The 22,903-nt window shown below is 38.0% G+C and overlaps 1 protein-coding gene across 1 annotated transcript; it reads right to left on the bottom strand.

Annotated features, from left to right (window-relative positions):
* Positions 1-1,291: 1,291 nt before the first annotated feature.
* Positions 1,292-22,024, bottom strand: FANCB (Fanconi anemia, complementation group B). Its single transcript, XM_006835694.1, has 9 exons — positions 21,107-22,024; positions 14,047-14,199; positions 13,193-13,291; positions 9,575-9,703; positions 9,015-9,017; positions 6,446-6,612; positions 3,618-4,039; positions 3,266-3,503; positions 1,292-1,751 (listed from the first exon to the last, which is right to left on the bottom strand). Exons 1-9 carry the CDS (start codon positions 22,022-22,024, stop codon positions 1,292-1,294), a joined length of 2,589 nt encoding a protein of 862 aa, XP_006835757.1.
* Between the last annotated feature and the right edge of the window lie 879 nt (positions 22,025-22,903).

Here is a 22,903-nt window from a genome sequence, read left to right as displayed (position 1 = left end):
GGAGAGAAGCCTATATTCTGAAGCAGTTGTAGCAACAGGTCATTAGGAACAGGCACATCTAAGGAGTGGCAGAATTAGCACTTCATGTGTATTTTGTCCAACTGCCTCTAGATGAAAAGACACTTCTATGTGGCGCTATGGGTTAATGTTAACTACAAAGTCAGTTTGAACCACAAGGTCAGTGGTTCAAGCTCAGCAGTTGCTACTTGGAAACCCTATACAGGGTTGTATGGGTCAGAACTGACTCATTGGTGCTTAACAATAATAATCTTCCTTAGGATTTGAGAGGAAAGAGGATTAGGATGGTTTCTTTAGGCCCACCTCCTTGTGTGTCTTTTTCTCTCTCCCTGACACTCTCTTATTACTCCCGAATTCTTATTTAAAAAAAAAAAAAAGAAAAAGGACTATGTTGAATGTTTTATCTCTTTGAAATGTCCCTCATTGGAACCTTTATAAATCACTCCTTAACTGAAGTGGGATTTTCACTTACATTTCAATCTCTCCATTCCTAAGGGGCTCCATACTCTTTAAAAGTTATTTTAGTTACAATTTTATATTGTAGCTTTGCCTACAGTTGGAATTTCAGATGGCTTAAAGGCATTTTCAACTTTAAAAAAATAGAAAGAAAGAAAGCATGACCTGTGAAATATGCTTAGGCATATTTCACTTTGAAAGAGATATGATTTTCAGAGAAATGCCATACATTTTTCAAAGAATCACATTCATATACTGACATGATTTCAGAGAAGCTTTCGAATAAAATTTAAATTAACAACAGTCTCAAACACTTTTATTTTAATGGTCTCCCCCAGACATTCTGCCATTTAAATATCCATAGAAGCTTGATGTTTATAGAAACTATCGTAAATCCTCTCAACCTTGCTTAATGTATCTGTTTAAAGTTGATTTTCATATGCTAGGTTTTTCTAAACAAGAGAATGAAAAAAAAAAAAAGGCTACTTAATTTTGTGTGTGTGTGTTAAAGATTTAGACAAAAAAAAAAAAACTGTTATAAACGTCTGTCAGTCTTGGCACTATTGATAATTTGGGTGGGTGCTTCTTTACTGTGATAGGTTGTACTGTACATAGTACGAGTTTTAGCAGTATTCCTGGCCTCTACTCACTGGAAACCAATAGATGCTACCTGCATGTATACACACAACTAACAACCTAAATAGAAGCACTGATGTAAATTTTGAACAAATTGCCTCCATGTTTATTTTTACAAAGGAGGCATACAATGTCAAATGTAAACAAGTGGAACCCACATGATTTTCTAGAAGTGAAAATACTATTCTGAAATACTCGTATAATCACATTTAGATTCTAAATACAGACTGGACAGTTTCTGCGCTGCAAGGTCTGATTTCAGCTGAACCTCAGTCACTTTCAAAGGAATTTCTCTGTAAAGACCACTACTCACTTTTAGGTTCATTCTCAACATGATTAGCTCCTTTTCTCTCTGAAGTTCATTTCTGGACAGATGTATTTTTTCCTCTCTGTCTGATAAAGAAGCCACAATGACACTGCTCTTATTTTTGCTTGCTTCACACTGCTGTACAAAGTTGCTTTCAACCTCAGCTAAGGCAGAAGAAAGAGAACTAGTAAGGGTACCCAGTTCCTTCTCCAAGGCTAAAGCCAAATGATCAATTAGGAAATCCTCACTTCCTAATTTTAGTTTCTTGAAGTCACAGTTTATGGGGAGAACTCTGATGAGATAATGAAGGCACTGGAACAAAACAGTTTGATTCCTGGAATAAAAACAAACACAGGATCATAAATATCAGGACAGCAGTAACCAGTCATGTGCAATATGTTGTAATAATCAATTAATATTCATTTCAAAACACTCGAGCAACAAACAGAACCAATAATGCATGTGATCATGGGTAAAATTCAGAGTGTAGCAATAAAATACACAGAGTATATACCAAGCCACTTAATTTTAATCAGGTCGCTCTTCTGAGTAATAAATAATATAATATTTTCAAATTTTCATTCTGGGTGCAAATAAGTGAAAATTATAGAATGATTATTAGGTCCTAATCAACCTCAGAAGTCCTGGTGTGGCACTGCAGGATAATGCACTGGACCACAAGGTCGGTTTGAACTGCAAGGTCGGCAGTTCAAACTCACCAGCCGCTCCTAAGAAACCCTATATAGGGGCACTGAGTTGGAACAGACTAAACGGCAATTAACAACAATCAACCTCAGGGAGCACAGTGGCTCTATAAGATAAACACTGGATGGCAAACCATAGGTTGGCAGTTCAAGCCCACCGGCCACTCCACATGAGAAAGATGATGCTTTCTGCTCCTGGAAAGATTTAAAGCTTCAGAAAGCCTATACAGGGTCAATACGAGTCGGAAGTGACTCAACAACACTTACCAACAACAATCAACCTCAAGGAATCCTGGTGTGGCACTAAGGATTAGCACTAAACTGCTAACTTCAAGGTCGGAGGTGGTTAAAACCCACCAGTTACCCCTCAGGAACTCTATATAGGGTTGCTATGCGTCAGATAGCGTAGTGGTTACGACTCGGGCTGTGAACCGCAAGGTCAGCAGTTCGAAACTACCAGCTGCTCCGCGGGAGAAAGATGAGGCTTTCTACTCCCGTAAAGATTTACACCCTCGGAAACCCTGTACAGGGTCGCTATGAGTCGGTTCCGATTCCACGGCATATAACAACAACAACAACAACAACAACATGAGTCAGATAAGAGTTCTGGTGTGGTGCTGCATGTTAATGTGCTGGACTGCAAGGTTGTCAGTTCAAACTCACCAGTCGCTCCTTTGGAAACCCTATACAGGGTCTCTGTAAGTCAGACCCAACTCGACAGCACTGAACAACAACAATCAACCTCAAGAAGGAGCCCTGGTGGCCCTGTATGGATTGGACTACTAACTGCAAGGCTGGCAGTGCAAACCAACTAGTCACTCTGCAGGAGAAAGATGAGTCTTTCTGTTCTGTAAAAATTTACAGCCTCAAAAACCCTATACAGGGTCATTATGAGCCAGAATTGACTCAATGGCTCTGGGTTATCTGAACCAACCTCAAGAAAAAAAAGGCGGCAGCAGCAACTCAGAGGAAACAAAATTAACACAGATCTTTAGTTTCTAAATAAGGAAACTTGTCAATTTGTGTCACAGAAGACAATGAAGGCATTTCCCACAGTAATACGGAACTCTACCATGGAGGTCATGTTGGACCACACCTATGCACACCAAGTTCTCTGGACCTATTTCAATCTGATGTGAATTACCTGCAATATACAATCAAAACTCCTTCAGATGATGTTTTGTGATTCCACTTGAACAATGTCCCATAAAAACTTCCTGGTCTTTTACAAAACCAAATTGCTGGAAATTGTCTGATCACTTCACACTGCACATATTCTAAGAACCATGTCTTCAATGAAGTCAGGATATGGTCAGATGATGCGATTTGAAAACAGAATTTGTGTAATGCTGCGAGAAGTGCAAAAAGATCTTCTTGGTGTTCTATAAAAAAAAAAGTCAAATGCTCTAAACTCTGTCCATTATTAAATAAAGAGTTTTTAAAACATGTTTCAAATTCAATTAAGTATAGGATTTAAAAGAACCAACAAAAAATACCTATAGATTCATTCTGTGGAAATGTCACTAGGTATTTCCCCTTTGAAACATCTTCCAGACTTATAAAGAGTCTGCCACAAGGAATATAATGATCCTCAAAAGAGTTATTTTTTCTCTGACGAATTTGTATTAGCACAATGCAACAGAAGTTTTTGAGTGCTAAAAGTGGTGGGAGAGATGTTCTAGCAATAATTGTCTGTATACAATCTTTCTTCGATGGTTGTAGACAAACACAGCTTTTGTCTTCTTCACTATGAAGGGACAACTTGATCCTTTTGGCTGCTCTTCTTTCATAGGGTATAAAATGTGAGGCTGGTAAAGAATCCATACTCAACTTCATCACCTCATTTTGACACTTAAGCAGAAAGTTGGAGTCACAAGTTTGATCCAGTAACAATGATAAAGTCACATCATTCAAAGGTCTGGAAGCAATCCACAGAGGTTGGTTATAGTATGTCTGTAAGTTCATCCTTTAAAGTTAAACAGATGATTAAATGCCATGCAAACAAAACATCTATTTTCATTTTTTTGTTTCCTAGGAAACAATTCAAACATAAAATATTACCAGAAAATTAATAGTAACCGATATCACAGTCTTAAAGATCCTATAGTAGCACTTCTCTTAAAATAGGCAAGCAAAAACTTTGTACTACATTGGACTACAGGAAGTCACTTTTCCAATTTAAACTTAAACAAACACATGACATTTTAAAGATATAAGATGGTAAAATATACAGATTTTACTCTTGAGGTAGGTTGTTTTTCTCTTCTGGAACAAGAAAAAAAAATCTCATTATTTAAAAAAATAATGAACTTCATTTTGGTAAGGATTTTGAATGCAAATACTAATGAATGAAAACTACATTTTATAATCTTGCAAATGACTTCAATAAAATCTGTTTTTGAATACAAAATATCCTTTAGCCCATAGCAGTTCTTTCCAGATTTACATTTCTAGACATTTGCAAGTAGAATCCAGGTTTGTTTTAGTCTATTGCCAAAGTTTATCAAGCAAAACTCGGGGAGAATGGAGGTAAAACAACAAAGAGAGGATTTTAACACCCAGGAAGTTCACAGTACACACTTACTGAGCTACAGACTAATAATGAAAAACAATCCTCAAAAAAATCTGAAGCAATCTGCACTAACTGTGATTCTGGGAATATTACATATATATTATGGAATAAAGTAAATGCATAATTATTTTGGTGAAACTGAGAATTTTCGGTATGGGAGAATGGAGATAGATAGAAGATTGGTGAGGGTAAGTAAAAACCTTGACGGTCTGAGTCTGAATTGGAAGTATCTGTATGGACTCGTGCTGTATTTTATCTCTTAAAAAAAAAAAAAAAAAAAAAAGACACATTTCTTACCTATGCCCCGCAAAAAAAAATAACCACACTCAGGAACAAGGAGCTTCTCTTGCGTGCAGATTCTGGTTTCTAAATTACAAGCTGTAATCAACAGTAACTGAGTAATTGATGAGGAGTAGTTTCTTATCACCTTGATTCAGAATTGAGTGGATGGCAGTCGGTTGGGTTTGAGTCAATGAAACAACAGAACTAGACAATGCTCACCAGTAGCTGCTACTATCACAAAAGGAAAGTAATGAGACCTTAGATTCCTCATGATGAAAGAATGCAACACTATCTACTGAGTAATCTTGCTAAAAGAAAGTCAAATATTAATCTGATCTCACTTCTAAATCTAATACTAATTTAGAGGAAATAAACGAGACAGGTTAAACAAAATCATGAGATGAACTCAGCAAAATCCAGTCTACAGAACTGTGATGGCTAAGGTTTTGTGTCAACTTGTCTGGACCAGGATTCTCCGAGGCTAGGCAGTTATCACCTTGACGCTGAGGTCTAATATGATGTAATCACCCCTGTGATGTGACGTGATGACTTCTGATTTGATGGAATTATCCTGTGTGCTGCAAATCCTTACTTCCGTGCTGTACTAGATACAGCATAGACATCACTTGCCAATGTTTTTAACTGTTGCAAAGAGACAAGTATTAGTTCTCAAAATTGTTCTCTTATTACAAGGAAAGACTTCATTTAAATGTTCACCTTTCTACTTCAGTCAGTAGTCTCTAAATACGTCTATATTCTAAACATTCTGGTGAGGAGTTTGTGTGTTGTTTAATGATCTCTTCTTTGAAGCTGTAAGAACTAGACCTGACAATGTCCAGTGACTCCAGAGCCCTACGCTTCTCAAATGATCAACTCAACAACATCTGTGTAACATGGATACTGCTACAGCTGTGCTGGCCAATGCTGAAGCCACTAGCTACTGAACCCTACAGATGTGGCTGGGCCACACTAAGATGTGCTGTACATGGAAAATACACACCAAACATTTCAAACTTAGTTTGAAAAAAATAATGTAAAATATTTCATGAATAATGTTTTATATTGATTTCATGTTGAAATGATCATGTTTGGGATATATTGGGTTAAATTAAAAGTATTAAAGTGGATTTTTAAAAAATTGGTTAAAATCAATTCATTTCACCTGTTTCTACTAACATTTTTGATATGGTTATTAAACCACTAAACAAACGAAGAAATCAAAGCAGTTGCCATCAAGTTGATTCCAAGTCACGGTGACTCCCTCTGTGCTCCATAGACTTCTGAGGCTGTGAGTTTTCACAAGCAGATTGCTAGGCCTTTCTTCCGAGGCTCCTCTGGATGGATTTGAACCGCTCAACCTTTCAATTCAGTCATTTGCACCACTCAGGACTCCATATTAGGAGGCCTATGTGATTTGTGTTTCAGTTCCACTGGCCAGTGCTGCCCCAGAGTGTCGAGACATTTACTTACAATTGTAAAGAAGATGTGGTTTCCACTCCCACAACCAAGCTATCATCCATTATCCGATACCACAGCTTCTCGACTGGATGCTCAGAATCTTTACAATTGTTGGATAACTTTTCATCAAAGGTGTGCGCAGGGTTTTCTTTATCACCACAAAGAGGAAAAAGGTGGTCCTTATAGGAAAACATGTTTAAATAGCTGATTACAAAACACGCACTGAATGAAAACCTAAGGAAAAAACACAAATCAGCTTTTGGGCAGGCCTTTTGGCCTAGACATTTAAAAGTAAAGTCGAATGCATGTAATATATTACATATTACACATAATTGGCTAAAGTACAACTTTTAAGACATATATACTTTATGAAAATTATCTACTCAGATCACAAAGCAAGGCCTGATTGAAAACAAGATGGGATGGCCAACACAGAGCCAGCAGGGATGTAAACTTGGGAGTAGTTGTTGTTGTTAGGTGCCGTCGAGTCAGTAATGACCCATAGCAACCTTATGCACAGCAGAAAGAAACACTGCCCGATCCTGGGCCAATCTCACTACTATTGCCATGCTTGAGTCCATCGATGCTGCCATCTGGCCAATCCATCTCGTTGGGGGTCTTCCTCTTTTTCTCTGACCCTCCACCTTACGAAACATGATATCCTTCTCCAGCGACTGGTCCCTCCTGACAATATGTCCGAAGCATGAGATATGAAGTTTGGCCATCTTGGCCTCCCAGGAGCACTCTAGCTGCACTTCTTCCAAAATGGATCTATTGGTTCTTTTGGCAGCTCATGGCACTTTCAATATTCTCCTCTGACACCATAACTCAAAAGCATCAATTTTTCTATGGTCTTCCTTATTCACTGTCCAGCTTTCACATGCATATGAGGTTACTGAAAATACCACGGCTTAGCCCTCAAGCTGACATCTTTGCTCTTCAACACTTGAAAAAGGTCTTGTGCAGCAGATTTGCCTAATGCAATATGTTGTCTGATTTCTCAACTGCTGCTTCTGTGAGTGTTGATGGTTGATCCAAGAATGAAGTCCTTGACAACTTTAATCTTTTCTCCGTTGATAAGAATGTTGTTTATTGGTCCAGACGTGAGGATTTTTGTTTTCTTGACATTGAGATGTAATCCACACCGAAGGCTGTATAGATCAGTAAAACTTGGGAGTATAGATGTTTTATTATGACAATAAATAACCCTAGGTATCTTGAACAAAAAAACTCTTAAAAAACAGTAGAATCAAGTTTTACTAGCAACTTACGCTAAGCCTATAACTGTGAACTTCTACATTAATAAAACCAATGAAACTATCACTGAACTGCTTTTAGATTACTGCTAAAATTTTAGTCTTAAAGTCCAGGACAGACTCACTCATTTCCATACATGATTTATAATAATTTAAAAAATAGTAGTAATAATAATGCAACAATTACTGAGTACTCACTACGCGCTCACCACTGTTCTGTTATTTATAATAACTCTAAGTCAGTACTATTGTTGTTGTTGTTGTTAAGTGCTGTTGAGTTGGTTCCAACCCATAGCGACCCTGTATAGGGTTTCCGAGGAGCAGCTGGTGAGGTCAGTACTACTACTATCCACATTTTACAGATGAGGAAAATGAGGCACAGAGTGGTGAGGTAATTGCCTATGGTCACACAGATAACAAGTGGCAGAAATTGGATTAGAACTGAGGCAGACCAGTTCTAGAGCCCAGGTTCTATCTTAACTATTCTGCTATACTCCTTCCCTCTCTATGTGCTAACTATTAGGGAACAGTATATATACAAGGGAGTTTCAATAAGTTCATGAAAAAATTCCATTCTCTTTTAACCCCATTTTCCCACAAACTTTTGATGCCCCCTCGTATGGATGCTTGCAGTATAGTGGACTACACATGTTCTAGGATTCTGACATTTCTGTTAGTGGCTGTGTGAGCTGAGGCCAGCTACTCATCTGAAACCTGGGGAAATTTTTACTACTTGCCAGGATTGCTTTCAAAATGGCGCTCTGCACAAAGTATCTCCAATCCATTAACTTGTAAACTTGCCCTCTCCTTTCTAACAGCGGACAGACTGTTGGAGTGAGGTAAGGGAAGAAGGAAAAGTTGAAGACTTCTAGAATGACTGTTGTGAGGTTTCCCAGCAGATGAGAAGGGTAATGTATAAATGCAACATGCTGTCCTTTTGTAATGGTTTTTACAGAAAGAGAATCATGTTTCGGACCCATGTCCTCACACTGCTAGACTTAAATACAAGCATGAGGCTTAGATCGTTAACAGGCCAATCTAGAAGGAAGTCAGAGCTGAGAACGAGAGGGACTTGACAGAATAAAATGCTCCAGCTTTGGGGGGTTCACTCTGAATGTTGCAGTGCTGTCTTCCTCTGAATGGAACTACGGATGTACGTTCAACCATAAACACCTGGTGCGTGTTGAGTCAACGCTGACAACCTTGTAGTGTATTCAGACCGCTGACCTTTTGGTTAGCAGCCAAGTGCTAACTGTTGTATCACCAGAGCTCCTTACTCATGTATGTAGATGCTACTTTTAATAGTCTAAACAGTTTTTGCTAACTTTCTACATTGCTGAAAGTTCTTAAGTAACTGGAAGGTACCTGAAGAGACGCTCAGTCCTAATGAAAAAGAGTGATCAGGACTAAGGAAGTATAACAATGTGGGGACATTTACTATAAGAATAAAGAGGCTTCGAAATGAATGGTACAACAGACTAAAAAATAATACACAAATTATGACATTACATCATCATCAGTACCAAGTATTGCTCAGTATGCTCTGTTTAAGAAGCCAGAAAACAGAACATTCAGTTAGAGGTTAATTTCTATTCCAACCATGCAAATTAAAAAGTCTCAACAGTTAAATATATATATATATTTTAGACTAAAGGACTTATTTTCCCCATGATTCTTGAGATCCAAGACTTTAATATCTTAAGAGACTCATTTGTAAATTGGTAAAATACTGGCTCTTTAATCAAATACTATACAAGGTCATAATTTATATCATAAATTATCATCCCTGCCAATTTTCTTCTTTATCCTCTGAGCAGCATTTTCTCATATATCCCCATTTAAATCAACTCATCAAAGGATAAAGTGGTCAGATGATGAATCGTACCTCCTCTGCACTTGCAGCTGTACCAGTCTCCCCTTGAACCAGGTTTATTAAAGCTCTGCAAGATTTTGAAATCACCTTTTCCTTTAGCAAGAGATGTTTCTGTAGATCCTGAACAGAAGCCAAGCCAATCTGCAAATTAGAAAGAAAAACAGTCGCCAGAGACTGTCTCAAATGACAGGGTCAGACCACTCATTCATGAAGTATATTCTCGAACTGTGGTTTAGCAATTCACTGTTCTTGAGAGAAGCAGAGAATAATTCTCAGAGAAAACGGTTTTACTTCTAAATTTTAAGTCTCTAGTTGCCTGGTGTGGCACTGTAGGATAAGCACTGGATCGTCAAACTCAAGGCTGGCAATTCAAACCCACCAGCCACTCTACAACACTTAATAACAACAGTTCTCAAAAAAGAAAAAAATTAAAGCAATTTTCTTTTAAAAAGAAATAATATAACCAATCCCTGAGAGAGTACACATGGTGAAAGGAGAATGCCAGTGCATTATAATATCAGCTTAATCAGTTACTAAGTAACTAGGCGTCAACATGACTAAAATCAAGGCCTACAAACACTCCCACCACTGTAGGAAAACTGCTTTACATGTTCCCGAAATACCTTCTGCTTCAGAAAACAAAGCATCCACAAAAACAGAGGCATATCATGACTAGAAAGGCTCTGTTTAAAACCCTCTATTCGCAGTCCTCCTTAGAGAAAGATTGTAAAGATGATACATAAAAGACCCCAGATTCATAATTTTTATGCTAATAACCTCAGGACTCAGGGGGCTCTTAATTGCTGGGGGAGGGGAGGAGAAGAACTTGCTCTGAACTGGGCACTGAGCAATCCATTCTTTTTAAGACGCCACATAAATAGATTTCAGCATTCAAGAAACAACCTTCATAACATAAATTTTAGCTGCTGCCAATCTAAAAAGAACAATGTCACTGAAGTAATGGAAGCACTTTCGTTTTTGAAAAAAACATAGGACTGTATAAGCATTAATCAAGTTTTTAATATAACAGGTTTTTCAATATATAAAAAGCAAAGTGCATTTCCTTTTGGAAATTATATTGTTTTGGGGGAAAGAACCGGTGAATTCTTTTTCTTGTTATCAATGAATAGAAGTTGGACGGTAAGGACTAGATTAGCTGCATGCCTCACCTACATTGCACAATGTCATACGTTGACCTAGTTCAGTACCATATGTTCTTCACCTTCCATCACCCATTCACCGAGTAACTCATGACTTGGAGGAAGGGTGTTGTACCCCTAAGAGGCACACAGCCCAATCTGTGGCTATAGGAGGAGTAGGTAGTGAAAGAAAGGAAGATGTGAGCAGATGAAAAGGGCACTCTCAGAAATGGCGCCTGGGTTCTCCCTTCCTTCTTCTCTTCATCATGTCCCCTGCTCCAAGCTGAGGCTCTGGATCATTAGACTACTTAAACGATCTAGGTCGCAAAGTCTTACTATAAAAGGATGAAAACAAGTGGTAAAAAAGCGAACCAATATAAAAGTAAATTTCATTCTCCTTTCTGCGATCCTCAGTCCCCATTTGAATAGCCAACAGACTGTTTCGCATTCAAGAACTTTACCGGCTCTATCTTATGAAATGTTTGTCTTCTCCTTTCCACAAACCCAAAACTAAAAACAGGAATGCACTACGATGCATGACACTAAACTTGGCCTTTCTGTTCTTTTTATTATCCCTGCGCACTACAAACAGCTATTTGCTTGACTACGAGCTAAAAAGTTTATAGTTTGAACCCACTTAGAGGAGCCTTGGGAGACAGGTCTGGCGTTCTGTTACTGAAAGGTCACAGGTTCGAATACCCGCTGAAGCAATTCCACTGTACACATAGGATCACCATGAGTCAGAATTGATGCAATGGCAACTAACAATAACATTATACATGTAGAAGCACGTGTAATAAAAAATGCTGACTGGAACCACACAGGGACTACAGGTATAATCATTGTACTAATATATGTATTTTTGTTTCTATATTTTTGATAAATTCTACATATAAAAAAGAAAAGTTATGAAAGACAATGCATCATATAATTACATGGTCATGCAAATTTGCATATATCCACAAATATGTAAGAATATTCATGCCAAAATGTTAAAGTTGGTTATATATCTTAGTAGTAGAATCCAAGGCAATCGTTAGCTCAGTTTTCAATATTTCAGTGCACGTTACATGCATTCTAATAATAACTATTAAAACATAATTTAATGTCTATGTAATCTAATAATAAAAAGCAGGAATTATAAAAAACGTATTTGGGAGAAATATAAGTAAATATTTATCCTATCTCTGATTGATAGCAATGTGAATATCTAAAAATGTAAAACTTCTGCTGCTCAAATAAACATCACTAAACAGTTATTATTAAGTGCTGTTGAATCAGTTTCGACTCATCATGACCCTGTATAGGGTTTCTGAGGAACAACTGGTGGATTTGAACTGCTGACTTTGCAATTCAAACCAACCTAGTGGTTGAGCGCTTATCTTACAGTACCACACCAGGACTCCAATATATTTCTTTGTACAGTCTGAATATTTTACAATGAATGTGCATTACTGTCATGGTTTTAGAAAACCTCAAAAACTGTGTTTTGGAAGTTGTTTTATGGAAAATTTGAGAGTTTAACTGTTCATCTTTGAAATGTTTATGATTCATCATATTGCTGTCTAATAAAAAATCCATGGTATCTAGATTCTGCAGACCAGAAAGAATTCTTTCCAAAACGGAGTTTCTTGTGTCTTATGAGGCTTATTAAATTTATAAAATCATACTAAAAAAACATAATTTTTAGATGAAACATTTGTAATTAATATCATCTTGTTAAGTGTCATCAAGTTAGTTCTGACTCATAGTGACCCTGTACAGGGTTTCCGAGAAGCTGGTAGGTTTGAACCACCAGTCTTGTGATTCACCGTCTAGTACTGATCATACAGTGCCATACAAAAAAACAACATTTTAAAATACCATTGTTTTTTCTAATTATTGAGTTGCTTATACTTAAAGGACTTTTCTTTCAATATTATTTACTTTATTTAGAATGTTGTTGCTAAATGTCACCAAGTTGGTTCTAATTCATAGTGACCTGTAAAGGGTCTTCAAGATGCGGCTGGTGGGGTTGACCTGCTGACCTTGTGGTTGGTTAGCAGTCCAGTGCATATCCTACAGTACCACACCAGGACTCCTTATTTAGAATTGTTGGTGTTAAGTGCCGTGGAGTCAGTTTTGACTCATAGCAACCCTGTATTGAGTTTCCAAGGCTTTAAATCTTTAGCATGAGCAGAAAGCCTCATCTTTCTCCCATAGAGGGACTGGTGGGCTGGAACCACTGACCTTGCGGTTTGCGCTCAGTGCTTATCCTATGGAGTCATTGTACTACCTTATTTAGACTGCTGCTGTTGTTGTTGTTAAGTGCCATGGAATAGATTCCGACTCATAGCAACCCTTTAGAGAGTCTCCAAGGAACATCTGATGAGTTTGAACTGTCAACCTTGAGGTTCAAACAGACCTCGTAGTCTAGTGCTTATCCTATAGCGCCACACCAGGACTAGCACTATTTTTTTAAAAAAACGCAAAAGTCTAAACAAATACCAACTTGCAATCTTCTTTGCAGACCTGGAATCACCGAAGAATAAGGAAAAGTCTCTTGACTATCTTCAAGTAAAATATCTTCACTGCAATCCAATGTATCACTCTAATAAATGAAACAAACAAACCAAAAACTTAAATTATGAAACTAACTGAAATGTGGTAAGATTAACAAAATACAGTGACAGTTTATTCAAAGGGCAGTTTTCCATGTCATACACTATTTTATGAAAGGCAAACAATGTGGACATCATCTTCTCATAAAAGAAGAAGCCCACAATTATGACTACTGTTTGCCACCTAACATTTTATATTGCTTTATAAAGTATCAGCTCACTGGATTGTCATAAAACCCCATGCTTATAGAAAGTTAAGAATGATCCTCATTTTACAAATGAAAAAAAATTGAGGCTCAGAGAGTTTTTTATATATCTGAAACTTCAGGGGTATTATTCCCCATGTGTACCATATCTCAAGATATCAACTATACAACTATGAGTTGGAACCAACACGATGGCACTTAATTATTTCTTTTAATAGTGTGATTTCACTTGTTTATTCTTAAATGACATTAGCCCAATACTATCATGTTTATTTGTATAAAAGATGATTTCCAGAAGGAACAATAAAGTTAATTTTCAATATCACTGTCACTTTAGTGACCATCAAAGATACTGTATTTCAAATTTATATCAAAAACACAAAGCCAAAATAACATTTGTGGGAAGGAAATTCAATCTGCATACGTGAAAGATTCAAGCTATATATTTTTAAATTAAAAAAATTCAAGCATGACATCACAAATACTTGAATGGTGGCTTGAAAGCATCTAAGCACTCACATTTTCTAAACAGAACTTACTGAATAGCTCACGTTGACGAGATCTGTTATTTCAAATGTGGTCAGCCAATCTGAGTTCAAGGGACTCTTCAAAAGTATCAGTACTTGTTCAGTTCCAGTTCCAATAAAGTCATCAATCAATAAGGAGATAATTTTTTCCCATTTAGTGACAACCTGGAATGGAGAGGTAAGGAAGGAATACAGAAGAAACAATCAGGTGAGAACCAACTAAGTGCTTCTTTTTCATGTAGCTGTCATTTGTTATCCCCAAATAAATAATGTAAATGGTAGTGTGAACACTTAAATAAAACAAAGATGGTGGTAGTGGTGGCTAAGTGCCATCGAGTCGGTTCCAGCCCATAGTGACCCTTTATAGGGTTTCCGAGCAGCCTACCTTGCAGTTCAAACTGACCTTGTAGTGTAGCACATTATCCTGTAGCGCCACACCAGGACTGGGATGCAAATAAAGATATGGAGTTATAACAACTTCATGGCAAGCAAAGTACTCAGATTGACTATTTTCACATTCTCAAAAACACATTTTATCAATGACTGATATGTTCCTGATTGCTACATTTAAAATTGATTGCAATCTAGTTATAAATTCTAATAATTCTTGTGACTAAATCTTTTGGAAATTTTAACACCTGTTATAGGGATGACCCTCACTCCCATCAACTTTAGTAGATAACAGGAGGCTTCAAAGAGTTGAGAAAATTCCATTATGTTTTAATTCCATTTTTCCCACAAAATTGTTGAAGCCTCCCTCCACCCCCCCTGGTATATACTTATGATCAGACTAATTGCCCAAGGAATTCAGTTGCATTAGGGCAACCAGAAGGCACTAGTACCCATTTCAAGCACTCTCAGAGTAGAATGGCCCATAATGGAGTCAAGATGAACTTCATACTGTAAACTTTGTCAGGGAAAAACACAGCCATTATCCAGGACACAAAAGAGGAAAGATCCTAAAAATGGGTCACCTACAACACTCCTAGCCTAATGGAATAATCTGTCCGTTCATACCAGAACATAAGAGCCCAAGTTTAAAATAGAAGACAACTTCTTAAAAGTCCATAAAGTTGAAAGCATCCATATTGATCCCCCTTCACCCTGAGGCAGAAAAGCTAAAACTGTCCTTCAGAATCCCAGAAGCGAGTCACATCATCTAGAAGACACAGGAGGTGACCTTGCAGTAGAGCAAGAAGATAAGTAAGGCTCTTCCAATCTACATAACCAATTATCAATCTCACCCCTACAAGGTTTTCAAATCACTGATTCATCACTTGTACAGTTGTTGTTGTTGTTATGTGCCGTGGAGTTGGTTCTGACTCATAGCGACCCTGTACAGGGTTTCCGAGGCTGTAAATCTTTACGGGAGCAGATCGCTTCATCTTTCTCCAGCAAAACAGCTGGTAGTTTCGAACTGCTGACCTTAAGGTTTGCAGCCCGATTTGTAACCACTACAGGATGCTTATTTGCAATCCAACATTCACTATTCTCCCAACCCAAGAGAATCAAGCCATATGTGAAGAGACATTAGTATTAAAAATGGCCTGGGCATACAAAAACCATGAAGCTTTTTTACACATGTATATAGACACATTAGTAATCTATAGTTGCAGAACAATGCAATCCAACAGAAATAAGAGGTGAGCTACACACATAACTTAAAAATGTCTACTGTTGTTGTTAGGTGGCATTGAGTTGACACCAACTCATAGCGATCCTCTGCATAACAGAACAAAACACTGCCCGGTCCTGTACCATCCTTACAATCGTTGCTACGTTTGAGTTGGTGGCTGCTACCACTGTAATAATCCATCTCGCTGGGGGTCTTCCTCATTTTCTCCAACTCTTCACTTTACCAAACATGGTATCCTTCTCCAGAGACTGGTCCCTCTGAAAATATGTCACAAGCATGAGAGATGAAGTCTGGCCATCCTGAATTCCAAGGAGCACTCTGGCTGTACTTCCAGTATCCCCCTCCAACACCATAACTCAAATGCCACCAATTTTTCTACGGTCTTCCTTATTCACTGTCCAACTTTCGCATGCATATGAGGTTATTGAAAACGACATGGCTTGGGTCAGGCACACCTTAGTCCTCAACTAACATCTTTGCTCTTCAACACTTTAAAGAGGACTTCTGCAAGAGATTTGCTTAATGCAATACATTGTTTGATTTCTGATTACTGCTTCCTTGAGTGTTGATGGTTGATTCAAGCAAAATGAAGTCTTTGACAACTTCAATCTTTTCACCACTTATCGTGATGTTATTTACTGGTTGAGTTGTGAGGATTTTGCTTTCTTTACATTGAAATGCAACCCATATCAAAGGCTGTGGTCTTTGAGTTTCATCAGTAATTATTTTAAGTCCTCTTTGTTTTCAGCAAGAAAGGTTGTTAACATCTGCATATAGCAGGTTGTTAATGAGTCTTCCTTCTATCCTGATGCCACATTTTTCTTCATATAATCTAGCTTCTCGGATTATGTGCTCAACATACAGATTAAATAGGTATGGTGAAAGAATACAACCCCGGTGTGCTCCTTTCCTAATTTTAAACCATTCAGTGTTCCCTTGTTCTGTTTGCCAACAACTGCCTCTTAGTCTATGTACAGGTTCCTCATGAGAACAATTAAATCAGAAAACTCATTCTCCACGATGGTGTCCATAGTTTTTCGTGATACACACAATCAAAAGTGTTTGCATAGTCAATAAAGCACAGATAAACATCTTTCTGGTGTTCTCTGCTTATAGCCAACATCCATGTGACATCAGCAATGATATCACTCATTCCACGTCAACTTCTGAAACCGGCTTGAACCTCTGGAAATTCTTTGTCAATGCATCTTTGCAACTATTTCAAAATTATCTTTAGAAAAATTTTGCTTGCATGGGATATTAATATTGCCCGATTATTTCCACATTCCATTGGGTCACCTCTCTTTGGAATGGGCATAAATATTGATCTCTTCCAGTCAATTGTTCAAGTAGTTGTCTTCCAAATTTCTTGGCATAGATCAGTGAATGCCTCCAGTGCCACATCAGTTTGCTGAAAGGTTTCAATTTGTATTCCATCAATTCCCAGTGTCTTCCTTGTTCTTTGCCAATGCCTTCAATGCACGTTGGACTTCTTCAGTACTACTGACTCGTGATCACATATAATCTCTTGAAGTGGTCAATCATCCACCATTTCTTTTTGGTACAGTGACTGTGCATTTCTTCCATCTTCTTTTGATGGGTTCTGCATCATTCAGTATTTTGCCTATAGATTTCTTCAATATTGGAAGTCAAGGCTTGAATTTTTTATTCAGTTCTTCCAGCTTAAGGAATGCTGAGCGTGTTCTTCCCTTCTGCTTTTCTAATTCCAGGTCTTTGCACATTTCGTTTTTATATTTGACTTTGTTAGAGCTGCCTTTTGAAATTTTCTGTTCCATTCTTTTACCTACTCATTTCTTCCATTTACTTTAGCATGTCTACGTTGGAGAGCATATTTCAGAATTTCTTCTGACATCCATTTTGGTCTTTTCTTTATTTCTCGTCTTCTTAATGACATCAGCATCCTGTATGATGCTCTTGATGTCATCCCACAACTCTTCTGGTCTTAATTCTCTGGAGTCTAATGCATCCAATGTGTTCATGAGATGATCTCTCAATTCATGTAGGGTATGTTCAGGTCATATTTTGGCTCTCGTGGACTTGTTTTAATTTTCTTCAGCTTCAGCATAAACTTGCATATGAGCAATTGATGATCTGCTATGCTCAGTCCCTGGTCTTGTTTTGGCTGATGATATGGAACTTTCCACAGATGTATTCAATTTGATTTCTGTGTATTCTATCTAGTGAGGTCCATGAGTATAGTCGTCTTTCATGTTTTTATAAAAGGTATTTGCAATGAAGAAGTCATTAGTCTTGCAAAATTCTATTATGGGATCTCCACCATCATTTCTATCACCAAGGCTATATTTTCCAACTACTGATCCTTCCTCTTCGTTTCCAGCCTTTGCATTCCAGTCACTAGTAATTAGCAATACACCTTGATTGGATGTTTGATCAAGTTCAGACTGAAGAAGTTGGTAGGCTTCTTCAATTACAACTTCATTGGCTTCAGTGGTTGGTGCGTAAATTTTAATAATAGTTATATTAATTGGTCTTCCTTGTAGGTGTATGGATATTATACCAACACAGACAGTGTTGTATTTCAAGACATCTTGATATGTTCTTTTTGATGGTGAATGCGACACCATTTCTTCTCAATTTGTCAGTTCTAGCTTAGTAAACCATGGGATTGTCAAATTCAAAACGGCCAATACCAGTCCATTTCAGCTCACTAATGCCTAGGATATCAAGGTTTATGCATTGCATTTCATTTTTGACAATTTCCAATTTCCCCAGATTCATACTTCATAAATTCCATGTTCCAATTATTAATGGATGTCTACAGCTGTTTCTTTTCATTTTGAGTTGTGCCCCATCACAAATGAAGGCATTACTCCATTTGTGTCTTCACGGTCAACCCCACTTTGAGAGGCATATTTCCCAGTCACATTTTGAGTGCCATTCAACTTGAGAGGCTCACCTTCAAGCACTGTATCTGATAATATTCGGGTGCTCTTCACCATGTTTCAATATGCAGTATTCTGGTGCTATCTGACAGTGTTCCACTGCTATTCATAGGATTTATTAGTAACTAAATATTAGGAGTAGTCCATCTCTCCTTCTTCCTAGTCTGTCTTTCAATGGAAGCTCAGCTGAAATCTCTCCACCATAGGTGACCCTGCTGGTATTTAAAATACCCGTGGCATAGCTTCCAGAATCACAGCGACATGCAAGTCACCACAGTACGACAAACTGACAGATGAGTGGTGGTTTACTGAAGTAGCACTGATTAAAAAAATCAATTGTTTGTTGAATATGCTAAACTTGAATATGTCATTTGGAATAGACATTTCTGACATATAATGATTATCTTGATTTATAATCATCTTTTATCACTTCACTTATGAACTGACATATATCTTAAGCCAGGAAGATGCAATGCTGACCAAAAAAAAATAACTGTCAAAGAAATATTATTGGTCGAGATACTCATCAATCTTACAATTTCCATATGCATTTTCTGTGCCTTTTTACCTGTCTTACTACCAGCTGCTCCGTGGGAGAAAGATGAGGCTTTCTACTCCCATAAAGATTTATACCCTTGGAAACCCTGTACAGGGTCGCTATGGGTCAGAACCGACTCGACGGCACATAACAACAACAACATTGACCACTTAATATCCGTGAGCATTTCAAAGCAATGTGGAAACTTTACATTAAAAGGAGAGACAATATACTTACAGGTCAACTTTGAATTTCAAATACAACATAATAAAATCTCTAAATATAGATATTAGAAAAATTAACATTTAACCTGTCTCTTGAGGAATAAATACTTGTCTCTAAAGGGACAATCTACCCTTCGTCTGTCAGTCTGTCGTACTCTGGTGGCTTGCCATGATTCTGAAAGCCATGATACGGGTATTTTAAATACCAGCAGGGTCACCCACGGTAGACAGGTTTCAAAGACAGACTAGGAAGAAGGAAGATGAAATATTTCCGAACATTTAGTCACTGAAAACCTTATGAACAGCAGAGAAGCACTGTTCGGTTTTGTTGCGGGAAAATGAGCCCCTCAGGTTGGAAAGCACTCAAAATGCGACTGGGGAAGAGCTGCCTCCTCAGAGTAGAGTTGATTGTGATGATGCAAATGGATAAAGCCTGCGGGACTTTTATTTGCTGATGGGGCACAACTCAAAATGAAGAAAAACAGCTGTAAACGTATGGCCAGACTTGGTCTCCCATACTTTGGAAATATTGTCAGGAGGCACCAGTGGAGAAGACTATCATGTTTGGTAAGGTGGAGGGTCAGAGAAAAAGAGGAAGACCCCCAATGAGATGGACTGGCAAAGTGGCAACATCAGTGGGCTCAAGTGTGGCAACAATTGTGATGTTGGCCCAGGACCGGGCAGTGTTTCATTCTGTTGTGTATAGGGTCACTATGAGTTGGTACCGACTCAATGGCATCTAACAATAACAACAACAAAGGGACAACTTAGTCTTGGTGTGGTGCTGTGCATTTGTGTGCTGGACTACAAAGTTGGTTTGAACCATAAGATTGGTGGTTCAAGCTCACCAGCGGCTTCTCGGAAACCCTGTGCAGTGTCACTATGGGTCAAAGCCGACTCTACGACACTTAACAACAACAACAAAGGGACAATGACACATTTAAAGGAATTTTCTGTATTTGCTTCAGAAACTTTGTGCTTTTGAGTCACTCCCAACTCATAGCGACCCTGATTAGGGCTTCCGAGGAGTAGTTTGTGGATTTGAAACAATAACTTTAAATAGACCGTTATCTAACTTTTTAAGAAGCTGAACTGATTTGAGTTTTCTGTGAAGAGTTATGAAGTCCAATCACCAGTAATATTACTTTAAGTAAAAATGTGGGGTCCCTGAGTGTTGCAAACAGTTAACACACTGCAACCCAAAGGTTGGAGGCCCAAGTCCACTTAAAGGCTCCTCTGAATAAAGGCCTGGTGATCTACTTCCAGAAACCCCATGGAGAAGAGTTCTACTCTAATACATATGGGATTGCTCTGAGTCAGAACTGAATCCACAGCAACTTGTAAAGTAAAAATAGACATGTAATTATCATCAAATGAATACAAACTGGGAATTATTCTATTAAAAGATAAATAAGTACATGATTACAGTTATATGTCTGTTTACGTATTTATAGACAACGGTTTTATTCAAAATGGCCAGGCATAACAATTATTAGACAGTAGTCAGAGAACCTGAATTTTTTTTTTTTATAATAAATTTTTATTGTGAATTGAGTGACAGTTTACATGGGAGAGCATCAGCTGAGAAACTGAAATTTAAGAAACATATGTTTTTCTTTTTTTAAGGCAAGCCCTACAAAATAATTTCAATAACTAGACACCAGGGTGAAGTCTACGTAGCCCAAGAAAGTTTGAAGACCTCAGTCCTGTGACTACATCAATTGACTCTTCATGAGGATAAGTACTGTACCTGAAAGTTCTTTTTCCAAACAGCACAAGCATCATTGGACTGAAAGGATACAATGTAAAGAGAATTGTCTCCACTCGTCTCCACACATTGAACTGCACAAGGATCTGCAAATGGAAGCTGGCACACACTTTGCGGAGTACCATTCTGGAACGAAATCAGCTGATTCTTGCAAGTAAGGGCAATCAGAGACATTCTTAACTGGCCGTTAACTAACTCAGCTGCAGAGACATAAGCATGAGTGACCACACTACTGTAAGCCTGAGGGAGAATGGATGTATTAGGTAATATTTCTAGACGTTCAAGAGAGTAGACACAAAATTGCTTATTCCAAATAGTACAGTCTGATTTTGATAGTGTCTGGGTGCATCCCAGTAAAACAATACCTAGGTTTTGAACCTCTCCTGTCCATACAATAGAGGAAAATTTAACTGGTACACTAACAACTATGCCGGTTTTGGAAGAGATCATGAAGACTGTGTCAATGTGTCTCCATAAAAGTAAAGGGCCACAAACGACCCCTAAGATATCCTTCAACTCATAGTCTAGTCTAAAACTAAATCGCTTTTGGACTCTATTGATACAGGGAAGCACCAGTAGAAAATATTCAAAAAAATTATGCTTTTCACTTTGTATCAGAACACAAGGGAGGTTACGTCCAGTTCTGCAATCTGACACACAGCAACACCAAATCATTTTAAAATTTGAGTAGCCTTTCTCCATCCTAAAATCTAAAGTGGTCTTCTGAGCAAATGCTCTTACAGTTTTGTCAAATACCATTCTTCTGACACGTAATACAGGGTTTTCTGCAGCTTCATCACTGAAAAACCCTCCTTTATACAACTGGAACACAAGGACTTGCCCATTATAACACAAGAATCCTTCTTGTTTGTTAGATGACATGGCTGGTCTGCTCATCATGTCTTTGTGGTGGTGTGCTATTAGAATGCAAACTGATTCCAGTTGATACTCATAACCTAAAAAAGAAATGAGAAAAACTACCATGAAGCTGTTGCTGTTATGTGCCACTGAGTCGGTTCTAACTCATAGTGACCCTGTATAGGGTTTCCAAGGAGTGGCTGGTAAGTTTGAATCACCAACCTTGTGGTTCTAGCCAACCTTGTGGTCCAGTGCTTTACGCCACAGAGCCACACCAGGACTCCACCATGAAGTTGTTGTTGTTGATAAGTGCCATCAGGTCAGTTCTGACTCATAGCGAACTTGTATAAGGTTTCTGAGGAGCTGGTGAGTTTGAACCACCGACCTTATGGTTCGCAGTCCAATGCTGATCCTACAGGACCACACCAGAAGTCCACCATGAAGTAGACAGAATTCAAAGACACGTTTCTTTTAGAGACCTATCACATATGTAATTATTATTTTCTTTTTGTTGTTGTTCTTAAGTACTGTCGAGTCGATTCTGACCCATAGCAACCCTATATAGGGTTTCCAAGGAGCAGCTGGTGAGCTTGAACCACTGACTTCACAGTTCAAACGGCTTTGCAGTCTGGCACATTAACCCACAGCACCATACCAGTACTCCATAATTATTATTTTATTAAGCAAAAATTCTTAAGTTTTTTTATACTGTAACACATCACACTTGTCAAAAAAGAGTTCACAAAAATAGCTTCCTTAAGAACCCACAAAGTGTTGAAGACCGGGGATAAGTGGGGGGCAGGCTTGCAGAGTATACCTTTTGGGTGGTTGATGATGCATGGAGGGGATTGTAACCATGGCAATGAAACAATATACGATAGAATGAATGTAAAACTAAAGTTCTCCCATGTAAACTATCAC

This window comes from Chrysochloris asiatica, unplaced genomic scaffold (assembly GCF_000296735.1).
Source record: "Chrysochloris asiatica unplaced genomic scaffold, ChrAsi1.0 scaffold00018, whole genome shotgun sequence".
In the NCBI taxonomy this organism is placed as follows: Eukaryota; Metazoa; Chordata; class Mammalia; order Afrosoricida; family Chrysochloridae; genus Chrysochloris; species Chrysochloris asiatica.
This window is presented reverse-complemented; position numbering and strand designations above follow the sequence as displayed.

Coding starts and splice junctions, on each gene's coding strand:
- FANCB (XM_006835694.1), bottom strand. CDS start 22,024: ATGATGAGCAGACCAGCCATGTCATCTAACAAACAAGAAGGATTCTTG. Junction 14,200..21,106: donor TTTGGAAAAAGAACTTTCAG/GTACAGTACTTA, acceptor TCTCCATTCCAG/GTTGTCACTAAATGGGAAAA. Junction 13,292..14,046: donor TCGTCAACGTGAGCTATTCA/GTAAGTTCTGTT, acceptor TTCATTTATTAG/AGTGATACATTGGATTGCAG.